This window comes from Syngnathus scovelli, chromosome 1 (genome assembly GCF_024217435.2).
Source record: "Syngnathus scovelli strain Florida chromosome 1, RoL_Ssco_1.2, whole genome shotgun sequence".
Lineage (NCBI taxonomy): Eukaryota > Metazoa > Chordata > Actinopteri > Syngnathiformes > Syngnathidae > Syngnathus > Syngnathus scovelli.
Window position 1 is genome coordinate 23,892,712 of NC_090847.1, and position 25,388 is coordinate 23,918,099.

General features: G+C 45.3%; 4 protein-coding genes across 7 annotated transcripts; all 4 read left to right on the top strand.

Annotated features, from left to right (window-relative positions):
- The first annotated feature begins 248 nt into the window (after nucleotides 1-248).
- Nucleotides 249-9,450, top strand: maml1 (mastermind-like transcriptional coactivator 1). 2 transcript variants are annotated; one of them, XM_068651281.1, is made up of 6 exons: nucleotides 249-647; nucleotides 1,329-1,650; nucleotides 3,487-4,815; nucleotides 5,759-5,998; nucleotides 6,315-6,444; nucleotides 7,701-9,450. In XM_068651281.1, exons 2-6 carry the CDS (start codon nucleotides 1,336-1,338, stop codon nucleotides 8,591-8,593), a joined length of 2,907 nt encoding a protein of 968 aa, XP_068507382.1. In that variant the 5' UTR covers nucleotides 249-647; nucleotides 1,329-1,335; the 3' UTR covers nucleotides 8,594-9,450. The 2 variants fall into 2 exon arrangements, with proteins under 2 accessions (XP_068507382.1, XP_068507373.1); XM_068651272.1 differs by having other exon boundaries at nucleotides 249-1,650.
- Nucleotides 9,451-9,576: 126 nt separating this feature from the next.
- ltc4s (leukotriene C4 synthase) lies at nucleotides 9,577-10,637 on the top strand. 2 transcript variants are annotated; one of them, XM_049752189.2, is made up of 5 exons: nucleotides 9,577-9,703; nucleotides 9,801-9,900; nucleotides 9,961-10,031; nucleotides 10,101-10,182; nucleotides 10,263-10,637. In XM_049752189.2, exons 1-5 carry the CDS (start codon nucleotides 9,634-9,636, stop codon nucleotides 10,381-10,383), a joined length of 444 nt encoding a protein of 147 aa, XP_049608146.1. In that variant the 5' UTR covers nucleotides 9,577-9,633; the 3' UTR covers nucleotides 10,384-10,637. The 2 variants fall into 2 exon arrangements, with proteins under 2 accessions (XP_049608146.1, XP_049608136.1); XM_049752179.2 differs by having other exon boundaries at nucleotides 9,961-10,182.
- A 1,243-nt stretch (nucleotides 10,638-11,880) lies between these two features.
- ccdc69 (coiled-coil domain containing 69) lies at nucleotides 11,881-16,795 on the top strand. 2 transcript variants are annotated; one of them, XM_049752143.2, is made up of 9 exons: nucleotides 11,882-12,103; nucleotides 13,772-13,817; nucleotides 13,970-14,178; nucleotides 14,257-14,344; nucleotides 14,630-14,703; nucleotides 14,781-14,882; nucleotides 14,949-15,068; nucleotides 15,223-15,320; nucleotides 15,530-16,795. In XM_049752143.2, exons 1-9 carry the CDS (start codon nucleotides 12,083-12,085, stop codon nucleotides 15,690-15,692), a joined length of 921 nt encoding a protein of 306 aa, XP_049608100.1. In that variant the 5' UTR covers nucleotides 11,882-12,082; the 3' UTR covers nucleotides 15,693-16,795. The 2 variants fall into 2 exon arrangements, with proteins under 2 accessions (XP_049608090.1, XP_049608100.1); XM_049752133.2 differs by having other exon boundaries at nucleotides 11,881-12,103; nucleotides 14,781-15,068.
- Nucleotides 16,796-18,188: 1,393 nt separating this feature from the next.
- emx3 (empty spiracles homeobox 3) lies at nucleotides 18,189-23,693 on the top strand. The gene is made up of 4 exons (XM_068652336.1): nucleotides 18,189-18,346; nucleotides 18,426-18,902; nucleotides 21,853-22,037; nucleotides 22,496-23,693. Exons 2-4 carry the CDS (start codon nucleotides 18,551-18,553, stop codon nucleotides 22,664-22,666), a joined length of 708 nt encoding a protein of 235 aa, XP_068508437.1. The 5' UTR covers nucleotides 18,189-18,346; nucleotides 18,426-18,550; the 3' UTR covers nucleotides 22,667-23,693.
- The last annotated feature ends 1,695 nt before the right edge of the window (nucleotides 23,694-25,388 follow it).

Below are 25,388 nucleotides of genomic sequence, written 5' to 3' on the forward strand. Positions count from 1 at the left end.
AAATGTATCTTATCAAAAAAACTAAACAAAAATCACTCCCAATTACTGTGTATGTGCAAATATAAAATTCCAAACAGATATTTGTTTCAATAAATATATAAAATGTCTTAAAATATATTAAAATTGCTTGAGAAATAAATCACAAAAATCTGTGATCCTAATATGAATATTAAAAAAAAAAAAATCAATTATGCATTCACACAGCGCACCATCCATCCGCGCTGTGTACGTATCACCAGCAAGGGGGCGGGGCATATACGTTACGCTCTCCTAGCTAGAAAAAAAAAAGAGAAAGTTACCAAAATGGCGGCGTCAGCCTACCCGTCCTTCGGAAAACAATAGACGAGCACTCGCGGGGCTACGCGCAACCCTAATCCGGGAGGAGCACCGTCAACCCGCAGCGACCACTTGATAACCAGGCCGCTCCGAACATGCTTTGTTATGGCGCTTACTAACTTGCCAGGCAGGCAGCCCCCCCGAGCAGAGCTAGCCGAGCATCTAGCCTAGCTACACTGAGAGAGGGAGGTAAGGAGGCGGGCGGGCGGCCGCGGGAGGAGGCGGTGAGCAAGCGGCCAGGCGGGTGGAGGATCAGCTGTTGCCTCAACAGATGCTGTAAAGAGAGCGCACGGCCCAGCCCCACGTTCACAGTAAGTCCTTTTGATAAATGCGGACAATGTCGTCGTAGCGCCCGAAGAAAAAAGACCACCATTTTGTGCGCCAGTGGAGCCGGAAAGGCCTCCGAAGTTGGCGAACAAGAAAGTCCGCTCAGAGTCGCGGAGTGGCTTCGCTCGCGTTAGCTTAGCAGCCAGCTAACATTCATCGAGCGACTTAAGTTGCCACCGAGTTGACATGAAATCTCCCCCCTAAAATCATGCCCTGTGCCTGGTGAGCCCATTTTGGCAGAACGGCCACTTCGTTTCCCACTTTTTTTCGGCCGTGCAACTTCTAGCGAGTGCAGGAATGTGCTAGCATGTAAACACAACAGAAATGTTGCTAATGCGCTAGTTATTTAGCTTTGTGGACAACTTGGACGCGGCTTCTCGGTGCTCCTTTCACCGCTACTCCACATAGCATCTCATTCTCCTCACTGGGCCAAGAGGTCGGACGGCTGACCGGCGGTGACCGAAGGCCGTAAACCTCCAATGGAGCCAGCATCACGGCTGGCTTTGTAAGGGTTCAGAGACGGGCGGAGGAGGGGTTACGGACGCCCGTAGTCACAAAAAACGAGAACCACAGACAGCGTTTTATGGACCTAACCTGAGCCCGCAAGCTTTTTTTTTTTTTTTTTTTTAATTGATGATGGCGGATTTTGTTACACCGCGACACAGCGCGGTGATGGAGCGGCTGCGGCGGAGGATTGAGCTCTTCCGGCAGCATCACAACAGCTGCGAGAGACGCTACGAGGCCGCCGCGCTGGAGAGCCTGGAGCTGGAGAGGCAGCAGACCCTCGCCTTGCACCAGCGCTGCCTTCAGGCCAAGGCCAAGAGGTCCAATAAGCACCGTCAGCCTCCGGCTAGTGCCGGGGATCAGGCCGGACAGAGGGCACCCGGAGCCGGCAATGGCGGAGGAGGTGCTGGAGCAGCCAGCGTGGAGCTCAGCGACGGCAGCGGAGTAGTCGCCGAACAGAGCCGGAACAGCACGCTCATTGCAGTGAGTCCAACACTACCGCGATCAGCATCCCTACTGCTACGACTACTAATTTTATTTACAACGACCTTTACTACCATAACGACGTCTACTTGTGCTACTACTAAAACTACAACTACTGCTTTTATACTTCCTACAACTACTACTTGTCATGTTGCTACTACCGATCCAACTAATACAAGTACTGCTACAACTATAACGACTACAACTGCTAGTACTAGAACTACGACTCATATTACGACTTCTAAAATGTAGTAAATTAAACCCACCATGACTAGAGAGTAAAATGCATGGATGCCAAATGTAGAAACTAACTCAATAAATTGGATGCCCTCAAAGTAGAGGCATTTATTCTTGTTCGTAACTATACAGAAGTTCAACCGCTTGACAAATAAATCATTTTCAAGCCTTGCACGCATATCCTGGGCCAGTCCTTGCTAGCGGCAGGGCTCCCTCAACATGGCTCACCCAAAAGTGTCTGTAAATGCAACATGGCAGTAGCGTCATCTCTTGTCAGAATATAGTAGAAACACATTATCAGATTTGATCTGATTCACCTTTGGCATTTTCCATGCCCACCGTAATCTTCATTTGAGTCGCCGCTAATTTTTGCGCAGATCTAAGATTCCATCATATAACACGTGTGTAACAATAGATGGAAATGGAGATGGAAGAGCAGTCAAAATAAAATGTGAGCAGTTCGACCTTAGCATTCCATCCAAGCGCCATCATGAATATTTGGCATTTTTGTGCCAGAAAATAGAGCAAGCATGAAGGAAAGGCTTCCTCTAGTTGTTGATTCATTTGCTCGTGTCATGTCCAATTATTATGATGATCGATCAATCTGTCGGTTTTTTTTTTCACCCGATGAATCGGATTTAAGAAAATAGGGTTGAATTTCTATCGTTTCTTCCAAAATCAGGATATGATATCAATTTGACAAATGCTAAATGATGATTTGGTTGGTTGTTGGGGTCATCGGAAAATTGTCCAAAATGCTGTTGCCCCTCCTCTGCAGGTTGCTTCTATGGCAACCGAGGGCCGGAGTAATACCAGAATTTCAAGTTCTGAAACTTCAATCGCTCGCTTGTTCAGCGCTGTTTGACTCACCGAAAGTGCACCGACACACATACACACACATTTGTTGCTTGCCCACTTGTCACATGACTTGATGTTGACAGCTGAAGGGGGAAGATTGTTCCTAGTTTGTCACATGTATAAAATCAATAGAGACAAGACCTCGGCATGTGAGTGAGTGAGTGAGTGAGTGAGTGAGTGAGTGAGTGAGTGAGTGAGTGAGTGAGTGAGTGAGTGAGTGAGTGAGTGAGTGAGTGAGTGAGTGAGTGAGTGAGTGAGTGATACCACTCGTAGAGGAAGCACTCTCCCTTGTTTGCGGTGCACAAGATGGTGCCCGTGCCTTCATGTAACTCAATTTGTACTTTTGAAGAGCTTGTTCATATTTAATTTCTTAATGCCTTGGATTTGGGTGAAATCAGCCAATCATGTTGTAATAAATGGAAGTCTTCATCATCGCAAGGACAAGCATGTACTATTAATAATGAAAGCTTGATGAAACTTAATACATGTCAATTTTTCAATGGAGGGACATTTTGACAATGTTTTTTTTTTTTCATTATATTCGTCGATTAATCAAAGGAAATTAATTGTTGCTGCGCAATTTATGTCTCAATGCGAACCTTGCTGTTTTTTTATTAACCCGTAACCTGCAAAAAAATAATATTTTAGCCAACTTATTTTGATTCAATTCAGTGGATTAAAATGATTTCATTCAAAGTCCTTTTGATGTATCATGTATGCCATTTTTGGTTTGCATTGCAGTTGCAGGAGACGGTGAAAAGGAAGCTGGAGAGTGCTAGTTCGCCTCTGAGCCGCGAGCAGGTCAACGGCTTCTCAGACGGCTTCCCGTCCAGTAAGAAGGCCTGTATGGACGCTGCCGCCAAGGCCAACGGCTCCCCCCTGGACTCCAAACTGGGCCTGGGCGACGCGCTGTCCTCCAACGGCATACACGGCCCCTCTGTTGAATTTACAGCAGATGGCACCAAGGAGGCGGCATCGGCTGACTTTCACCGTAAGGAGATGAAACAGGAGCCTGATGATATCCTGCCCATCATGCCACCATCAGCAGGAGGAAACAATAACAACAACCTTTTTCCGGACCTCAACTTGGATGAGCAGGTGTGGTCCGACCTGATGGATGAGCTCAACCGCACCGTGGACTACGAGGACATCCAGGACATCCTCAATGATGACTTTGAGGACCGCAAAGACCCTCTGGAGATGACTCCTAACTCGGGAAGCGCTAGCGTGGCAGCAGGCAGCAAGCCCTCCCAGAGTCTCCTTCCTATGGATTTGGGAAGTGTGAAAGCAGAGTTTTCCCCGTCCGCATTCGAGCAGGACTCGCGCACCGGATCCCCTCACGTCCGCTCGGCGTCTTCTGGGCCTCCGCCTCCTCCTCACCCCACTAGCTCTCCGGCGGCCATTTCATCCGCCTCTTCCCCAGCCGCACCACCGCCCAGGCAGCACCCCCCGCCCCCCAACCACCTTCTCGCCAAAGACCTGTCCCCCGCCCAGCAGCTTCAGCAGTTGGCCGCCCAGCAGCAGCGGGCACAACATCTCCACAGCCAGCTACAGCACAAACAAGCTGCGCCCCCCGGGACCAAGTTCCATGGACAGGGAGGCCCTCACGCACACCCTCCGCCCTGGACACAGATGGCCGCCCCCTCGCAGAGCACGATGGGTGCGGCGTTTGGCGTGGACAAGCCAACCACCCCCTCCTTGTACCCACAGGACTTCAATTCCGGTGCACAGAAGCAGCGCCTGATGCCCGGCCAGCCCACCAAGGCCTCACCCAAGGCGGGGGCCAACAGCTACATGGCGGGGGCCGCCAGCCACCCCAGTGTGCTAGGCCACCCACCTCAGGGGCCAACTCTCACCCACCCGCCCACACCGGGGGCCCAAGCAGCCATGTTGAACTACAACAACACCAAGCCCCTGTCCCACTTTGAGGCTGGGCCCGGGCCACCCAGGCCGACCAACGGCCAGAGCCAGAACAAGGCGGCTCTCCTCAGCCTGCTCAGACAGCAGCAGCAGCAAATTAAGCAGAAGAACAACATGAACTTTCGTCAACACACACTAACACACTCGCAGGTAACACACAACATTTGGGATTTCAAACTTCAGCTAACTATTGGCCAGATACTGTGAAGGTGTAACAACCAGTTCATTGAAAACTGATCGATAATGAAATTGATCAACAAATGTTTTCATAACTGATTAATTGTGTAGAGGCCCTGTTGATCTTACTTTTGTCCTTTAGGACACCCTTAATATGAAGCATTGAAATTACTCTCTGTTCACCATGTGGAACAGTTGTGTCTGTCCGCCATCCATCCATCCATCCATCCATCCATCCATCCATCCATCCATCCATCCATCCATCCATCCATCCATCCATCCATCCATCCATCCATCCATCCATCCATCCACCCACCCCAACCCAACCCAACCCAACCCAATCCATACTTTCAAAGGTGGTCTAAAATGTCCATAAACAAGCTGGGGGAAAACATCGCTCAAATTCCACAAGGCCTGAGGGTTAAAAAAGTCAAACAAATTTCTAATGTGTCACATAGATGCCTGCTAACATGAGCTCATGACTAACATTAGCTTGGCAGGTAAATGGGCAAGAGTGTCCGGCAGGTGACGCTAGACTCCACATCCCGCTAGCTGTTTGAATGGGACTCATTTGACTTGAGTCAAAGTCCATCTGGGATTCCTTCTGTTTTGCTTCTCGCCAGCTCCAACTGACACAAACGCACACACTCAGGAGCTCGTGCGTCCATGCAAATCTTGAATATCTTTAAAAATTGCAAGGTAATTACAATTGGACCTGAATTATTTATGATTTAATATCACTATATCAGTGACATTGAGCAAAACAAAATATCACTATTGTTTATTGTGATTGCTTCTGGGAAAGTGGTTTGTCACGTCACATGCGAGAGAAATCGCAGAAGGCTTTTTTTTTTCTGCGCCTGTACCGTTTGTCCTTGTGCGGACGTCATACCCCGTCTATTTCTTTCTATCGCAGGACCAGAACTCGTACCCGGCGCCTCCACACGGCCCCAATCCTGCCGGCGCCCTGACATCCACGCCGGGCGGCGGCACAATGGCGGCGGCGGCGCCCGGGCCCAACGCCATTGCGGGTAACCACGGCAACACGGCCTACCTCGGCAGCCAGGCGGCGGCACTCAAGCAGCAACAGCAACAACAGATTCTGGAGCAGCAAAAGCAGCAGTACCTGCAGAGACAGCAGATGATGGCAGAACAGGTCACTTTCCACTACATTTCCAACAAAGTGGCTCTCGGGCCTCCAAGTCGCTGGCACTCACAAACTTTGCATCATTTCCACTTAGGACCAATGTTAATATAGTTAACAAAAACCAATAGAGTAACTCCATGTACAATTGAAAAATATACAAAACCTGCGTGCTCTTTAAACAAAAACATAGCTGCAACTGCATTTTATCTCGGAAATTACGCTAATTGGTGACGTGAGACATCTTAATTATAACCTGTATGGGACTTTCTCACACCTCCGACCACATGCTTGGTGACCAATCCCGTTGTGGTGTTGCGCTGTGCAGGAGAAACAGCGTCAGCAGGACCAGCAGCTTCAGAGACACCTGACCAGACCCCCGCCTCAGTACCAGGACCAGCCCGGACAGACGGCAAATCAGAACGCTTTCCCACAGGCTCCCGTCAGCCAGTTTACAGGTCAGTGTTTAAGTTTCAGGGTTTGAGTCTGGGCTCCAGCTTTCCTGGCGTTCTTCATGCATCCCAACAATTCCATCCATGTGTTTTTTTTTTTGTTTTTTGTTTTTTATTATGGGAGCAGTACATAGCATACAAATGAGGGAGCGAGCTCATTTGCACACCACACGGCTGTTTCGTCATTGACGTCAACATCACTTCTCCTTTTTTTTAATGTTTTGTGAAGAGAACAAAGTCTCAATGTTAACTGCTTGGGTTACACCTCCACGTTGTGTCAATTATGAATGTCAATTATGAGCAACCATGGCCAAGACAAGTTTAATCTTGGTGTGGATACAAATTTCAACTCATGGACTTTTCAGCTGATTGCTATTTGGTGAAAAAAGATTCTGTCGCTGGAGTAGAACAGTTGGATGTGCTTTCAAGTGAAACAGTCACTAAACGACTAATCGGTGACCAAACTGGTGCCCGTAATTGGGGTGTAGATGAGTTGTTGACTAATTAATAATCGTTCCTCTAGTTTGTAAACGACCTGACAAGTTGCAAGGATACACAAAGTTACCCCAAAAGTTCTGAAAATGGCGATTCGCAAATATGCAGAACACTTTTGTGTTGTTTAACTTTTTTTGTTAACACTGCAATGTTCAGTACATGGCTAACGAAATGACTGAATTATTTTTCAACGTTTTGGGAAAATGGTTAAAAAAAAAAAATCAGCTTGGAGCGCAGCGATTAATCGCCAAGCAGTCAATTATTAAATTTGTTGCCAACTGTTAGAGATTCGCTCACTCCAACTTATTTTGCAAGAACCACACGGGAGACAAGTAAGTCCTTTTAGATACCTGCAGGTGGAGAGTTCACTCTAAACTCTCCCTCCTGCAAGGGCATATTTATTAAGAGAAACAGAGTGGGGGTAAGAGTAGGCTGAATAGGAAGCCCTTGTCCTCTAGTCAAAACATATCAGGGGGTGTTTTACGACCTTGTGTAGGATGGGACAAGCTAGTTTATTACCGGTTGCATTCCAACATAATCATACGATAAGGATAATCTGAAAAACCCTGACACCAACTGTTTTAATAGACTAATGGTTAGGAGACTTTATTTGCTTTACAGTCATCCAGATTTCCCTGAATTTCAGCCTCTGAGCAGTCAATATTGTCAGATTTGTTGCGTCCTGCATGAGAGCAGACTGATTGTCTAACGATATGCAGGGAACGCCTTGTTGTGAATAACGTGCATCATACTTTGTCCGCTTTCAGCTTCGTCACAGTCGCTGGCCAGCGTGTCTTCCATGGGAGGCCCCGCCCCGGCCGGCCAGCGCATGTTTCCTCAGCCACAAGGCATGATGGGACTCAACATGGCCTCCGGTGCCATGACGGCAAGCGGCGCTGCTCCGCCGGCGAGCCAAGCGGACCTCGGGCTGGCGTCGTGCGGCGGGACTGGTGTGGACGTGCAGCAGGTGCTGTATAACAACATGAGCCTTCACCCGGGCGGTGGGCACGGGGCCCAGCAGCGTCAGCCCCTGTACAGGCACAACCTGATGGCACAGCAGCACCTCAACAAACAGCCCAATGCTGCCGCCATGTTGAAGCAGCAGCAACAGATGGCTGCCGCCCGTATGCCCACCAACATGCAGGCCCCCCAGAATAGCGTGTGGCAGCAACAAACGTCGCCCGCTAATGCCGGTCTTCCCCCCAACACCTTCGTCAATGCCCCCAATGCCTTCCACATGCAGCAGCAGCAGCAGGCTCGCATCCCCAAAATGGCCGCCACCACATTTACCCCCAACCCCGCCGGGCGGCCCGTGGTGGGCATGATGCAGAGTGCCCAGCAGCGCGCACCGCCCAACCCTCAGAGCCTGGGCCCGCCCCAGACTCAACAGCAAGCAGCTCAGAACCACCCGAACAATCAGAACGTCCTCCCTGACCTGGCGGTGTTCGGGGCTGCTACAGGTGGCGGGCGGCAGGGCTTGCCATGCAACCAAGGTTACCAGGTCAGCAGGACGGCCAATCAGCAGCAGCTTTCCTTCGGATACAATGCCGCTGCTGGGAGCTTCGCCGCCGAAAGCGACCTGGTGGAGTCACTGCTGAAGGGTCAGAGCGCGCATGAGTGGATGGCAGACCTCGACGAGCTGCTCGCCTCACACCAGTAGACGTCGATACCGCTGCGCTTTCTCGCCGCCATCGACGGGCAGAAACCCGCATGCGTCTCGTGTCGCGCCGCCGGTTTCCCCTGAGTAGGGTCACGTGACCGATCACCTGATATGAGGTTTTGCCACGTCACCAACGTGTCATATGACATCACATATCAAATGTGTCGGGGTATGTCACTTGCGTGTCAGATGACACATGATGTCAGATATTATGATGCGTCATGTGACACCTGTAACTTGCATCAGGTGACATCTGACGTGATGCATTATCTGACACCATCTGGGCCATGTGTTGTGACATTCAGGTAATGCATAATGTGACACCACAAGTTCCATTATGTCGCATAACCCATCAGATGACGTGCAATGTTACGTTACGTGATGTCATGTCTGAGAATACCGCGTCGCATGATGTCAAAACGTTTTGATTTTGACTCCACCTGGACCCATATATTGTCTAATGCGCCGGACAACGTGACACCTGACACATTCTTTGATGCGATGTTACATGACACCACTTGTTACATGACATTTCGCATGATGCCTCGTAACGCGCGGCGTTACATGTCACATGACCCCAGGTGGACATGCCGGCTTCCTGGATGCGCTCTCACAGATGTCGGATGGACAGATCGCTCCGACCGGAATGCATTGCCATTGGCCGATGGGTGGAGCATATCCGTCACCTCGTTTGTGTGTAAATGTTTCTAAATCTATTTTTTGTATGTAACATTGCGCGCTGGACATAGATGTTATTTTTATATATTGCAGACCATTTTTGTAAGTATTTTCTACTTTTGATATGTTTGTGTTAAACAAGAGGTTTATGACTTGTAAATATACTTCTTCCCCACAAACCCTTCCCGCCTATCTGTTTGTGAGCTTGATAATATGCGCAGCGCATGTGTGCGTCTGCCCATGTCTGTGCGTGTAAATAAATTGCGTTGTAATCATTTACATACGTTGCCAGTCGTACCCACCCACTCAAAGGGCTCCCTAGTATCGGGACCGTTCGCCAGTCCGTTCACTTCATCAACGTCATGGATGCGCTGCATCATCATCACTATGTGGGACTAGCCGCCGTCACCGTGGCCGCCGTCCTGGAGCAAGGTGAGAAAGGGGGGCCATTTTATGTTGTTTGAGTGTAATTGTGTCATCTGAGTTGAAGTCTTCAAATGTTCGTGGCACTGCCACCTATGTATGGCAGCGTACTTCTCCCTGCAGGTGATAAGCGCCCGGAGGAAGTTTGGCGTTTCCCCCCCGTGTACGAGTGGACACCCCCAATTTGAGAGAGTCTTCAGGGCTCAGTAAGTGAAAGATGACGTCATGCGTCCAACGCTACCTCCTAATTTGTGACGAACTCGCAGAGTGAATTGCTCAGAATATTTCCCCATCTTCATCGCCATCTTGTGGACGTCCGGCGTCTTCTTCAGCTCAGGTGACGTGAGTAACGTTCTAGAGGCGCGCAGCTCGTGTGCTGAAGTGCCTGTCCGTCCGTGTTCTCCAGGAGCGTCTTGCGTGTGCGGCGTGGCGTATGTGTTGGCACGTCTGCTTTACTTTCAAGGTTATGCCGAGTCGCCGCAACAACGGTCAGTTGACAAGCTGCTCGTGTCGCCGTGACACCATGACGCGACAGTGGTGACGTCATGACCTTGTTTGTATTTGTCAGTTTGCGTGCGCTCTACGTGAGCGCGGGGCTCCTCTGGCTGCTCATCGGCTTCTCCTGCGTCGGTGTCTTGGCGTCCTTCTGGCGACTTGCCGTCCATCACTTCCTCAACTCGGCTGTCTAATCAGCCCTGTCTCAACCTCAACGACCAATAAAAAAAGCAATCTTCTCAACTTTCAGGAATTAATTTTTGTTCATTTGAATGTTTTAGTACGTGTAAGCCACTGGAACATGCAGTTTGATTCTTAACATTGCACTATAATATAAAATATTTTATATCCATCCATTTTCTCTTCCGGATGTCCCCACGGGGGTCCCGGGCGTGCTGGAGCCTATCCCAGTTGGTTTATGAGGCCTGCAGGAATATTCTAGTGCATGGGCGGGGTCCCACATAAGATGAATTTCGTGTGAATGTGACCCCTGTTACTCAAATGTGATTGGAACCCTTGTTTGAAATTAGCCTCATGTCACCAACAGGCGGCGCTGTGCACCTTACAACTGAAGAGCAACCAGGAGCCTAAACTCGCTCATGCAGCATCGATTTAAAAGTTTTTAACTTGGCACCCTGATGAACGTAAGAGATTTATTTGACCATATGCGTATTCTCCCTCAGAAATTTACTTCACCGGAGAATAACCCCGCAATTGGATAAATCTATTTGATGCAATATCATCTGTCCTGACGCCGAACAAACTTTATTGTGTTAGCATAAATGAGAACTTTTCTCTTTCTTACACCCTAAAAAAAGCTGTGTTAAAAACAACCAAATTTAGGTTAAAAATCGGACCAAACCTAGATGTTGGATTTGACCTAACTTTTTGGATCAGTCCAATTTCAACCTACCAGTTTGATGAGTGTAACAAGCATTTTCATGCATTTGGGACCATGGTTGGCTGAGTAGAAAAAAAAATCAACTCTTTTTTTTTTCTTTTGATCACGACATGTGCACTTTTGGTTGTGATCAATATCGACGAGCTGTCTCACATGGCAACTCCCGAGAGGAATTCATCACGCGTCTATTTTGAACAGCAGTTGTTGTTATTCTGGGAAGCGTGACAAACTTTCCATGCAGGGAACAACAGCTGCTTGCTTGCTTGCTTTCTCGGGCGACTACTCAAGTCATCATAATAATTCTTTTATTTTTTTATATTTGAAGAGCTGCGTCCTCAAAATATTTGTAGTAATGACCTAAAACCACTGGAGGCGCTCTTGACAGCTTGCCATCTTGTTTTTGATTGATTTATTTACTCTTTTTTTTCTGCTCATATAAATTAATAGGAATATTTACACGTTGATTAAAATGATAGAGTAACTTATGTATGAACTAATAAGAGTATGTTCACATTGCTGTTGTTCTCTTGTGCTCTTCACAATTTTAAAAAAGCATGGCCAATGTGGAATAAATATTTTTGGAGTGGCAAATACGTTCAAACGTATACGCAAACAAGCTTTTTAACTCACAAATATCTTCGAAGGTACTTTCGAGGACGTTTTTTTCAAAGAAATGTTAAATCCACATAGGTAGCTCCAGGCTTCAGTAGGTTTGCAATATTTGTAACGTTAGTTTTCTAAACAGTGTTTTCAACGCTGAGCGTCAACCCGCTGCGAGGCAGCCGAAGCTCATTGCCCGCGGTGCCCCTGAACGCATCATCACGTCAAGCCGGGCAGCGGTGCTTTCAGGAACTTTGCTGAGGCTCGTGCAAAGTTAACGGCGGTCACCCGGAGGAGGCGACGGAGTACGACGGGAGAGCAAAGCCCCAGAAAGACTCTGTTGAGGCCGAGCGACGAACGGGACGACACGAGGCCAGGCGGCTTCAGCAGGCATGGGCTGCGGCCACAGTAAGGTGAGCCCCGCCGTGACCGGGGACCGAGGCCCACGGGCAACGTGCTTCCGAGCCGTGCAGACTTCCACTACGTACAGCCAACCAAAAGTCGAACGTTTTCACGGCAATATGCACGAACCGAAGAGAGACTCACGCAAAAAAACAACAAATGACACAAACTAGGCCATAGTGCAACTTTTACGACCGCACATCTGTTTTCAATCTGGCTCATGTTCGAAAACTCTTCGACGTTTTGCACGCAAACTCGCACAGACTCAAAGACGTCATCACCTCCTATCCCTTTGATTTAAAGAGGGGTCCCACACGTTGAAGTGGTGATCACAAAATATTAGACTTTACTTTTTTTTTTTTAAATGGCACAAGCCTTCAAACGGGATTACGCCATAGCAGGCCTAAACAAGATATAAAAATTGTCCAAACGCGTTTTTGATTGATCTTTGAATTGTTACGTGACGTCATCGTCACGTATCCAATCAGTGACATTAAAAATTTAAACGTGGAAGTGAGACATTGTTGTCAAGGAGCGTGTGTCCGGTCAGTGAAGTGTGTATGTAATTTAAATCTTTGTTGGGACCATAACATGTTTTTTTTTTTTCATAATATTTCTCTTCATTTTCTTAAATGCTCAATTCTCACGAGGATCGAACCACTGAACCAATTGTAGGGAGTGCACACAGGGTCAAACAACCATCCACACTCCCAATCAGACCTACGGACAATTTGTAATGGTCAGTCAGTCTACCATGCATGTCGTTGGAATGTAGGAGGAAACCGGGATACATTCAGTTGATTAAATATGACAACTTTTTTCCTCAAATATTGCCATCTGTCACAAAAGAATCCATAGGGTTGACACCTGAGAACTCTTTAAAATGATGCGGAAAAAGTCTTCAGACAACATTATTCATGAAACTCCTAACATGTTCCCTGCAAACCACGTACCAAAACTGTTGATGACTTCCTGTCGCATGTGTCAGACTCCGAAGTATCTGCTCATTGTATCCACCTCTGTGCGGTGTGAGAGCCTCTTACATAAATGCCAAAGCCGTGCGTGTAAATCTTTTGGAGTTGCTCAGAATAGAAAGTAGTGCGTGGTCAACACTAAAATGTTTTCATCTCTTTAATTGGTTTAGTTGCTTGAATTGGTTTAGCGCCACAGACGTCTTTCGGTTGTCTAATGTGACTGGATTGACATGCTAGCAGTTAGCATCAGTAGCAATTAGCATTCTGTTGTGATGGTTGTTAAATTTCATTTCCAAGTTTTTCCACTATTGTCAACACTGCGAGTGTTGTTGCAAAAAAAAAAAAAAAAAGCTTTCTGCAGGCACCCAGCTGTTATTCTAAGTACTGCTTCTTGGCAAAGATGTACTTTAATGTATGCAAGAGGAATCGCAAAAATAAAATCCTTAAAAATAAATTGGAAAAGAGAGCAAAAGATGGAGGTCTCACAACCTCAGTCCTAAATATCGTAATTGTAACTTCACAATTGCAGCACGCATGACGTCGCCCATCTGATTTCAACTGCCCCATCTCCTCCTTCAAGCCACATTGACATCATCGGACCTCCTCACCAACGCGGCAACTGCTGGCTGCGTCAAATGTCTTATTTTGTTTGATATTTTGGTGACTCTGCTAATGTGTTCTTTGGTTTGTTTGTCGATGTTGCAGAAGAAAACTAAGAAAGACGACAAAGGCAACAGGCGACAATGTGGAGGTAAGTGTTTGCTTTTGTGGCAGTGTGTCTCTTTGTGTGTCGACGTGTGTCTGTGTGCGCATTTGGGTTTGCATCTGTGTGCATGTGCTGCTGCTGCTGTGCGTGGTGGTAAAGGAAGTGATGCAATTTTTGCGGTGTGACTTGTCCCTCAGCAAAGCGTGCGCGCTTCGAGCGATGCTGTGATAGTGTGGCTAACGCCAATGCTAAGGTGGCATTGGAGAAGCATCTGGAACACTCTGAGTGGCAACTGAGGATCCTGAAGGAAGTGCTCTCGGCCAATGGCGCCTCAGAGAGGGCGGAGCTTCTCAAGGAGCACGCCGACGAAGAAGTGTGCACGCTAGTGCTCTCCATACTCGAAAAGGTGGCTTAAGGTGCACGACCGGCTGGCATGCTACGTGCTAAGTGGCTAATGCGGTGTGTGACTTTACGTTATGTGAAGGTCAAGACGGAGACGTGTGCGCAGCTCAACGCCGTTCATCAACAACAGCGACAACAGATTGCACAGCAACACCAACAGCACATACACGGTAGCTGCTCCTTGTTTGTGTGTGTTTGTGTGCGACCGCAGTGTTCTCGGCTAAACTTATGCACTTACACTAATCTGCCAAATATTTTTTTCTACATTATCTGGGTCACGCTAGAGGACTTGGTCTCAAATCTTTGTTTAATGCCTCAATGTTGAAAATGTGGGGAAAAAAATAGACGAGAAATTACGGTAATCAGTTTTACTCTAATTTCACGGAGTAGAGGGGGCGGGCTTGGTGGCACTAACCTATGCCCGGACCCCCCCCTAAGCATTTTGTCTTCTACAGAGATTGAGCGAGCTCACGATGAGGTCAAAGTTCAACTGACGGAGACATTTCATGTCAGTGAGAACCTTTTGAAGGTAACCACAGCAACCATTTGACGCACGTTTGCATCATGCTGGATGTCATCAGCCTGCTTTTGTGTGTGTATGTGGAGCTGGAGGTGAGCGAGTTGAAGCAAGAGCTGGAGCGTTACAACGAGCTGAAGAGGCGTGTCCAAGAATCCACCTTCAATAAAGATCTACTCAGGAACATTCAGGTAAACGTGTGTGTCGTCATGGCAACCAGCCGCTTTCGCCTCACCAACGACCACGAATCATGTCAGGCGCACGGCAGCCCAGGTGCATTCTGGGAGTCGGAGCAGGAGTCTTTGTTGTTCGTTATCGAGATGAAGAGCGAACGCCTCAGGGAACAAAACAGCAAGTTGCAACACATGGAGCAACTGGTAAGGCCTCACGTCGGCGCGCGTGAACTAATTCGCCACACATGTCCGGCCTACACTTTAAACTCGTGTTTACAACAGCGATTGGGGAGGTGCACGTAATTCACGAGTGCGTGATATTGTGGCTTTGACGGTTGACGTAGTTGTTGCGCTTCAGGCGGAGAAGAAGTCTTGCGCTGAGGATCACTTGGTGCAAACGTTGCAGCAAAACGAAGACTTGCGAGTTCGTCTGGACAGAAGTCAAAGCGTCCTGCAGTAAGTATGCGTGACTGTACTAGATAGGGCACAAACGTCCCATGGAGGAATGTTGGCGTGTTAGCATGTTAGCTTGACATGCTAATAGAATCAAAATTAACATGCAACAAAAATATTTATGCCAGACAGACAAATGAGACGTGGTTTCTCTGGTGTTGGGTCTCTAGCTTGTGCTAAGTGTTTTTTTTGTTGTTGTTGTTGTTGTTCAGGCGCACGTGTCTTGAGCGTGAGGAGGCGCGTGCGTCGTTGGAGCGTCAGCGTTTGTTCAACGAGACGTTGACGCAGGAGAAAGAGCAGCTGCTCTTCAAACTCAATCATAGAGATGCCTGCCCCACCCTCAACATGGCTGCTACTGTTGTCGCACCATCCTAATGGGGCCCCAGCCGATTTTGGCACCACCGTAGGCACCACCCCTTAACTCCGTCACAAAGTTTGACTATGCAAGTGCAACAGATACTCTTTCTGCTTTGTTGTTTTTCAAACTACAGGAAGTCACAAACTGTTCAAAACTTCATGAGTGCCTAATGCTGAGTCATAGGACTGCAATCGCCCGCTCAGCTTGCGGGAATGCTAACATGTTAGCATGTAGTTTTGCTTTAAAGTAATTAAAAGACGTTTGAGTTTACTGACAGAATTCCATATGCTCAAATACAACATGTTGATGTGTCAGGTTAGCATGTAGCTTGTTCTAGTTTAGAACTAGCTTGTGTTTTTAGTGTGTTCTTGTGTGCAAATGCTACTTGTTGTCATGTCATGTTAGCAAGTTGCTTTTTTCTAGTTAAGAACAAGTTTTTAGTTTTTAGCATGTCCTCAGGTTCAGATGCTGCATGTTGACGTGAGTTAAAATATGTCATGTTGGTAAATTCACACATAAAAATTTGGACCTGTCAATGACACATTTTAGCAAATTAGCACAAAAAGGAGCAAATTTTTCAGTGTTATTATCTGTTATGCAAGACTTTAATTGATGTCATGTTAGCATGTTGCATGTTAGCTACCAAATTTTCAATGTAGCCACATAACGCTGAATGTCAACGTCACACATGAGCACGAAGCTTCTTGTAGAGTTTTTGTGTTAGCTTGTCATGTTCAAATGTTACATGCTGGATGTCACATCATCATGTAGCTTTTTCTTAAGAATCGGTTTTAGTGTGTGTTGGTGTTCAAATGCTACATGTTAATGTGTCACGTTAGCATATCAGCACTTCAGTAGAAGCTGCTTATTTTATTCTACTGTTTTTTTTTTTAAAGAATATGTTATTGTACTTTTTTTTTCAGGTGCTTTGTTTGCCAAAGATGCGATTTTTGTTGTGAAAATAAGAATTGTCGTCATGCACTCGCACTTTTATTTACATGTGTGTTCACTTTTTTTAAATTTTTTTTTAACCATGGACTGAACTGTGGACTGACTTTTATCTTTAGGTACTGTAAGATTGAACTAATCTTCAATAAAACAGAAAAACTCAAGCATATAATGACAATCATGCAAAATTATTGCGCAACAAATGAAAAGGGGGATATTTCCATATATAGTGGAGAAAACATTCCTCCCGAAAAAAAACATACTTTAGACTAAAGGAAATTATTGAAAGCTTTTAAAATATCTGTTTTAATGTGATTGACCATTGAGCCACTGGGGGGCGGCAGAGAAAGGCTAAAGTGTTCTCATCCGTAAACGCGTAATGACCCCCCCCCTCCAGGCACGCACACGCACAAACAGGAAGTCCACTTCCGGTTGCTGACTAATTAGGAGGGCGGGGCCTGGCCTAGGCACCTCCTTTGATTGACAGCCAAGACGAGAATCGACGCTAGGCCTGGGGCACAAATGCTAATTGCTAATATAGCTAAAGAAGTTGAAGCGGTTCACACGGAGCTCCATTTAGGGGCGCACTGAGGGAGGCAGCCCACTTACAGGTGGCAAAGGTTCTTGCACTCGGTACTCAGACACTTGCGTGATACTTTGTCTAAATGGAAAGACCGAGTGGCCAATGAATTTCACATGCTGTTACACTGAAAAAAAAAAAAAATAGGTTCAAGACATTCCACGAAATGATATCTGGATCCAGTCTACATTTTGCACGTACAGTCCCACTCCCAAAAAATATTATATCCAGATGCTTTTATTTCGTGCTGCCACTTTATGAAATAAAATTGGGTAAATTCAACATATCGTTATTTTTCAGTGGCGTGGTTTTTTTTTTTTTCAACGTGCACGTGACATCATGATTATTATTGTAAATGACTTCATGAGATTAAGAATCGACATTATTTTAACATTCATTTTGTTCTAATTTTCAATGAGGGTAAATTTTTTTTCAATGCAAATATGAAGAGCCTATGTGTGCGTGTACGCGTGCGTGTGTAACTTGCGTACAAACATGAAAAAATTAATAAAACGTATGATGTGACTGATGACTATAATACATAGTAAAATTTTACTCTTGACAATTAGCAACGTCATCAAAATAAAAATGATTTAAAAGTTTTTGTGAGATGCAACACAAAATTCATGTTTCAAAGTCAAGAACTACTGAGCCGATTTGAATTTGAATTGGATTTCTTGCGTTTTTACTGACCATCATGTCATTTAAGCTAAAAAAACAACTTTAATTCAATGCGACCATATTTTCATATCAAATGGGGATTGCGCGCGTGTGCAGGTAGTACTTTTATCCTTATGCTGTACCTGAAAGCTGAATATAGTAAATCTTGAAATAAATCAGTATGATAGGAAAAAATGGTTTGCTATTGAATTCTTATTTAAAATTAAAATTATTTGTTCGTATATAGTTTGTTTTCGAATGGATGAGTTTGATTATTGAGATTCTTATATTTGTAGTTTCGATTAATTTGGGGCATTTTGGGTGCTTGATTTGCGTTGATTTGGGAAAATCGACTTTGTTGCGCAAACGTGTGGTGGTGGTCGTCGTCTTGTGCGCATGCGTGCACGCGGCACAACTCCGCCAGGCAGGTCTAATCTGGCAGGTGTGTCACGCGTCTCACACGCACAAACTGGCTCCGCGGAGGTGAGAAGTTTCTTTACGGGGGTGTGGGGGATCCACTTTGCGCTTGGAGTTAATTCTTGCTACTCGCTCGTCACTTTAGCGCCTTGACGCACGCCAGGACCAAGACGGAGAATACGCACGCGCAGCCGCGCGCACAGGTGTGCAGAGGAGCCGGATGGTTCCGCTGTGAGGTTTGGGTCTCAGGGTCTACAGGGTCCGTCCGCCATGTTGCAGCTCGGAGGCGTCAAGAAGTGTTTCTCCATCGAGGCTCTTGTCGGGAAGCAGCAGCAGCAGCAGCAGCGGCCCGAATGCATCCAATTGGTACGGACCGCCTTCGAGGAGCCTATTCGGCCCACCGCGCTCCGCTTTCCGGAGGCCCTGCACCAGCTCCCGGGCGGAGGGCCCGGTGGTGGTGTCCGAAGCTCGTATTCGTCTGCCGGACCCAATTTGGGACTCCACGTGTTCGGCCGACATCCCGGACTCGGCGTGAGCCTGTTGTACCCCTCTGGCGCCGCCGCGGGGCCCCCCGCCTCCTGGATCCTCCACAACCACCACAGATACGTGCACACGCTGGCAGGTAAGGCAAGAATTTCAAGACCCAAAATGCGTCACACAATTAACAAAACGACATAATTAGAATTTTGGAAAAGTTGTGACGCGTGAGAACTTTTTATTGTAAACGTATTATGTTTTAATTTCAAACTATTCTCAGTTACTGATTTCAAAAGCGACGATTCGTCAATGAGATACGAACGATGAATAATTTGTTGTCGAACCCAATCATTGTTCTTTCATATTGCGCTTAAACAAGCACGAATACATTTCTAAAAGACAAAGTCTACGATTAAATAAAAAGAACATCGAAGCTAACTCCTGTCATAAAAATTATAAGACAATAGAATAAAATCGACTTCAATTGTTTTCCAACAGCTCACAATGGAATGCATTCAATTGTTATTGGTAAAAAAAAAAAAAAGCAAACAGTTAATTTGTGCATTATTCAAAATCTGATTTTTACATTTTTGAGAACAATAGTTTTACTCGTGCGTATAGTCTTGCTCAACATGTAAAAACTAATTTGAAAAATTGATTCTTGTACTAATGACAAAAATAATTTCCAATTATTAAAGTCACCTCAAAATGCAAGAAAAAAAAATCATATCTGTAATTGCATTTGAAAGTCTTAAAAATTGAGAGACGAAAGTTGAAATAATGAATACTTCCAATTGAATGAAATGTGAAAGTGGTTTCTGAGTATGTCAAAAATCAAAGGTAGATTTGTGTGTGCGTGTGCGTGAGTGTGTGTGTGCGTGTGTGTGTGTATATATATATATATATATATATATATATATATATATATATATATATATATATATATATATATATATATATATATAAATCCTTGTCATCATTGTTGATAGTAATATTAATATTCTAAACGTGATAGCAAAGTGATGACATTGTACAGCCTATATTTAAGACGGTGTTGGGCCTCAAGGCCTGCAGGAGAGCCTGGCTGCAACACCCTTATAAGAAAAAACGCCTCTTTTGTTTGGGTTTATGGGTGTGTGTGAGTTTTGGGGTGTTTTTCGCGTGGGCGTGTACTTGTAGGTGGGTTGTGTGTAGTTGTATGTGTGTGTGTGTTGAATGTGTACATGTATATTTTGTGATCATGTGTTTCCGTGTGTGATCAATTTTGTTTGTGTGTCTGTGTGTCGGCGTGATGTGCGTGTGTGTGTGTGTGTATGTGTGTGTGTTTGTGTGACTGATCCTGTGTTTGGGTTTGATTGTGTCTTGTGTGTCTTAGTGTGCATGTGTGAGATTAGAAGTCATGTTTCCATTTAGTACAACTCTTATCAATATTTCACATTTGCATCAAATTCGCGTCCTGTATTGGAGTATGTTTGATGTATCATTTTTTAACCACAAAAGTACACACATCTTTTATAGACCAAATCCTGTGTGTGTTGTGTGTGTGTGTGTCCATTTTAGTGTCATTCCAACAAGAAATAGGAAGTAGTTTAATCTGTCACCCATCTGGTTAGCATGGTTAGCATGTTGCATATAAAACCAGCATGTGCCACTTGGGCGTTAGCGGTTCATATGCAAATGAGCGTGTGGTGCAAATATGCTAATGAGCATCGTCAGGTGTGTTTTTAACGAGCGGACTAACAAGTCCCGACTTGTTTCCTGTGCCAGGGGGAGGCCATCTAAGCATCATCATGGACGCCATCTGCTCTCCCCCTCCCCACACACATATATACAAACATGCCCCACCCACCACTACCTTCGTCATTTCCTGTCTGTTTTCCAGACCTTTGTATGGAAGAAAACGTGTCATAAGATTAGGAATGACCGATTTTCAAAAATCCGTCATTCAATAGCCACAGGTCACAAGCAGCTGACGCTACGTGCCAACCGATCAGTTGGCTGAGGTTGATTGCTTTGACCCGGATTCTCCAAATGACGCAGAAGTGATATTTATGTAGCTGGATGTTCAATGTGCAACCAAATCGTGACTTTTTTTTAAAGGTTTACGCTGAATATTTTTTTATTTTAAATTTTGTGTTTGTAATTCAGATTCAGAATTTGATGGCATAGATACAAGATTTATTTGATGATTCAAACCTTCTCTATTGCTGACCTCGTGGCAGCGAATGCGTTCGGAGTCATTCACTTGTGTCCGATTCCCGGTTAAAGGTCATTGTACGGAACTATCTTGGTCCACAAATGAAACTCTCTGCATAGCGGGTCACGAATGAGTTAATGATTAGGTTTGCCGTTCATCCTCAGCGTGTGCTTTGCATGTCAATACGACATGGCCGCCGACGTCACCACTCGGCATTCGCCGCCATTGTTGTCATCTTTTTACTGGCGGCCGCCGAGTCAACCGACTTTTTTGCGTGTGCCGTGACGGCGGCGAGCAATCTTTTCAGGCTGACCATTTACACCTTTGTTTTTATGTAAACGATATCAAACGTTTCAATGAAGGACCACGCCGTATGCACGCCGTTGGCCGATGGTTTAACCGCCGCAGACACGCTCCAAACAAATCAGATCTACTGTTCTACTTTTGCAACGTTATCTCAAATGATTTTGCACCTTACAGACTCTAACCATAAAATTGAAAGAATGACAAGAAAGAAGAGATAATAGCTTTGAGTGGATTAGCATCACTAATGTGCAAAACAATGCTATGAGCTTCACTTACTGTAAGGTTGGGCTCGGTTCAAAGATGTTGATTCGAGACTGCAGGACAGGTACGAGTTTGTAATGTTGGTTCCATGGGTGGAGGGTGCAAGTTTGGTCTTCAAGTTTGCTTTTCCAGAGTAAGACCGATCTTAGGTTTGTTGCATTTAGTAGGTTAGATTTAGTAGATTGAAGCTTATAAGTGAACAAACAAAATTGGGTCTTGTTTATTAGTTGTCTTCTGATGAATGTGCTTGATCACATTAGCATGGCTAACGTGCTCCACTTTATGTTCGAGGCCTTCTTCCTGTTTGTGACTTTCCGTGTCTTGCATTAAGGTGATGACGGCGGTGCAGAGAACCTTCTGCTGCACGGCGCTTTCTCCCGGAAACCCAAACGGATCCGCACGGCGTTTTCTCCCTCACAGCTCCTGCGTTTAGAGCGAGCGTTTGACAAAAACCACTACGTCGTCGGAGCGGAGAGAAAACAACTGGCTTCAGCTCTCTGCCTCACTGAGACACAGGTAAGCAAGACAGCATTTGATACAAGGATCTGGGTCAGAGGTGCGGAATTCCAGTCCTTGAGAGCCCTAGTCCAACACACGAGATTTAGGGTGTATTCAGTTTTGTCCGCTTTAAACGGACCAGGGTTCGATTGGAACGCTGGCCCGGACCTTTTGTGCAGGTGTGAATAGTGGCAGGATGTAGGTTTTAGGTTTGAGAGGGTAACGTTAGTGCTAGTGTGCCTTTTGTTCCAGCCAGGTGTGGTTGGTCGTAGAGTGACAGTGAGTTCTTGGTTCAAAGTTGGAAGACAAGCTCTTCCTGTTGCATCATTCAAGTGGTGTCAGCATATCATGATTGATACACGACAGGGTCCAATGGAAGGAGATCTTTTTAAAGAGTTGACACCCAAGTGACCCTAGTATGTTAGCATGTAGCCATGTTAGCTTGTCCTGACACCTGTGTGCTTGTGCGTATGTAGGTAAAGGTGTGGTTCCAGAATCGCAGAACCAAACACAAGCGTCAGAAGTTGGAGGAAGAATCCCCTGAGGCGGAAAACAAGCGTTCTAAAGCCAGCCAACACGTTAACAGATGGCGAGCTGCCACGCAGCAGAACCCCGCCAAACGCATCGACGCCATCGGCGACCACTGAGCGGACGCTGGCCGGAAAGGCCACTCGGACTCCGTTCGTGTTTGGACTGAGATGAAGGAGAAAGAACATTGTTGATTGTCAAGTGTGCCAACAAACACAAAAACACTCTCCAACACGAGCTAACGTTAGCATGTTAACACCACACAAGAAGTCAACAATCACAGGCAAGTACGTGTACAAATTTGCATTCTTACTTGTGACGTGATCCATTTCAGCTGAGGGACATAGTGTGCGGGCATGGTTATGTAAATGAGCCACAATTTTGATCAAATTAAGGAGGGCTTACTTAACGCCATGTTTTAATGAAGTCACACAACTCCAAGTTGATTTGTTGGTTTCATTCCTGCCACTCCAGAAAGGCCACAAACTATTTTGATGCAAAATATTAATAAGTCACTTTTACATAATGTACCTCCTTTAAAAAAAGAAAGAACTGTATTAATAACGTGAGAAAAGCAAACGGCGTCTGTTGTGAACAGACGGATGCCAGTCTGGAGGACGTCTGGGACCAAGACCAACGCACGCACGCACGCACGCACACACACGCACACATACTCACTCACTGCAGGAGTTGCGTCAAACTTCCAGTTAACCGATAGCTTGAAACGTAAAGAGGCCTGACAATAAAGATGACAAAGATCTGAATATCCCAAAATACATACAAACTAGTTTGGTGTAAGCTGTCAAAAATTATTTCCATGCCGTTGACTTCCAGTGGGGCCTGCCATTGATGGCGACCGGTCTGTAATTTGTGACCAGTTTTGGGGTGTTTTTCCAAATGTCAGCTGACCCAAACGAGAGCAAACGTAGCCGGAAATGAAAGGAGGGATGTTCCATATCGCTCTTCGTCATTGTCCTCTTCCTCTTGCAGTCTCGTTCTTGGAGGTCATGTGACGATGTCATCGCAGTGCTTTTATGGATGAGAAGTATTTGAAGTGGTCTTCTAAAAAGAGTCAAAAACAAGAATAGAGTGTACTTCCTGTGTTCATGTTTCAAAAATAAAACTCATTGAATGAGGTTTTCTTAACGTCGTTGCTTTTCTCCTCAAGAATACGAAAAAAAATTAGAATCAAATATGACGTGTTGATTGTGTTGCCATGGAAACAAACAAGGACATTCGCAGATGGCAGAAAGCAGTTAATCAAATTTTCTTCCAAACAAAGAAGTCATCTTTTTTTTTCTGTTTGATAACTTAATGACTCGAACATTTTTCTTGTGTGATTGACAGCTTCTGTCCAACCAACTTTTGAGCCCATGAGTCGAGAACACAACTACAAGTACGTACATGTATAATAAGTAACGACTCACGGTACAGGAAATATAAATTGCACCTCAATAGAACCAAATCACTGAAGTACTTGAACTACATAGCCTACATGTACTTTAAGTATTTGAATATATTTAGGTACAGACCAGCCACTCAAATACTACCTGCAGTTAAAGTAATTAAATGTACGAGGGTACAAACACAATCAGAGTACATCCTGTCATCACGGCGACCAAAAACAGACGACTGCCCAAAAAAACGTTGACTTGGCCTTGGAAAGGTTTTAGTGCCACAGAAGATGCAAAGGTGTAAATGATTTAACAACTCATAATGACAATATAATTACATGCTAATTACACTCCAGTCACACGGAAGAAATGAGAGAGAATACAGCATCATTCTGTATATAATGTGTATATATTATACGGGGATTTAATATATGAGTGCATATATACGTGTATGTGTATATATATATGCATGTGTGTGTGCGTGTGTATGTAAGACAATGGGGTGCGAGAACATTTGAAGCTCGTTAGGTTAATTAACACTTTACCCACACTATTTGTATTCAAATGAGGTGGAAGTGGTTTTCACTTATTAGTGCTTGTGTGTGTGCGTGTGTGTGTGTCTTGCAGCTTCTGCTCTGAACTTTATGCGAACAGGGTTAATTATCATAGAACAGCCGATGTTAACGCCATTGATTCAGGAAGGTTATAGACGTTAATGTCTTATGATTTTCAGGGTGTTTATATGATTCATCTTGTTAAATTTGCAGATGTGGTTTAACAATGTTGGTTACATTGACGTCGGCGTCATTTATGTTATCCACTCTTTGTCGTTATTATTATTGTTAATCTTGTTTGTGGTTGATATCATTACCAATGGAATATCATTAGTCAGAGCATTTATGTCATTCACGCTAATGGGATTAATATAGTGATGTCGTAGTTGTCAACATTGTCAATGTTTTCTATGTTGTCATCACTGTTTTTTGTGTTGTTGATATCGTTGATCGTGTCGCTGAAGTTTTTGAGGGTTGTCATTAGTTTCTGTTCATGTCATGTCGTCACTGATAATCGAAGAAATCTTTGAATGACCACTCTCACTGTCCCCGTTAATGAGTGAACATCAACACACCTTAGGACATTACTCAACTTTCAACACCAATGAAAAACTAAACGAATTGTTTGTGCTTGGCCTCTTTAGCCCCGCCCCTGTATGCAAAAGGGCCGAGCAATTTGCCTCAGCGCCACGCTGCTGTGCAAAAGATGGCCGCCTCCCATTCAAAAAGGGCCCCTGATGTGATGACAACTCACATTACTCAAATGTACAGACTGGCTCCATTGCTGTAACTTTAAATAGAAAACCTATTTTGAAACCCTATAACCTGAAGATGAAAAGATGGCATTAGTTTAAAACCGTACTATGACACTCAACCAATAACCCTAACCCCTA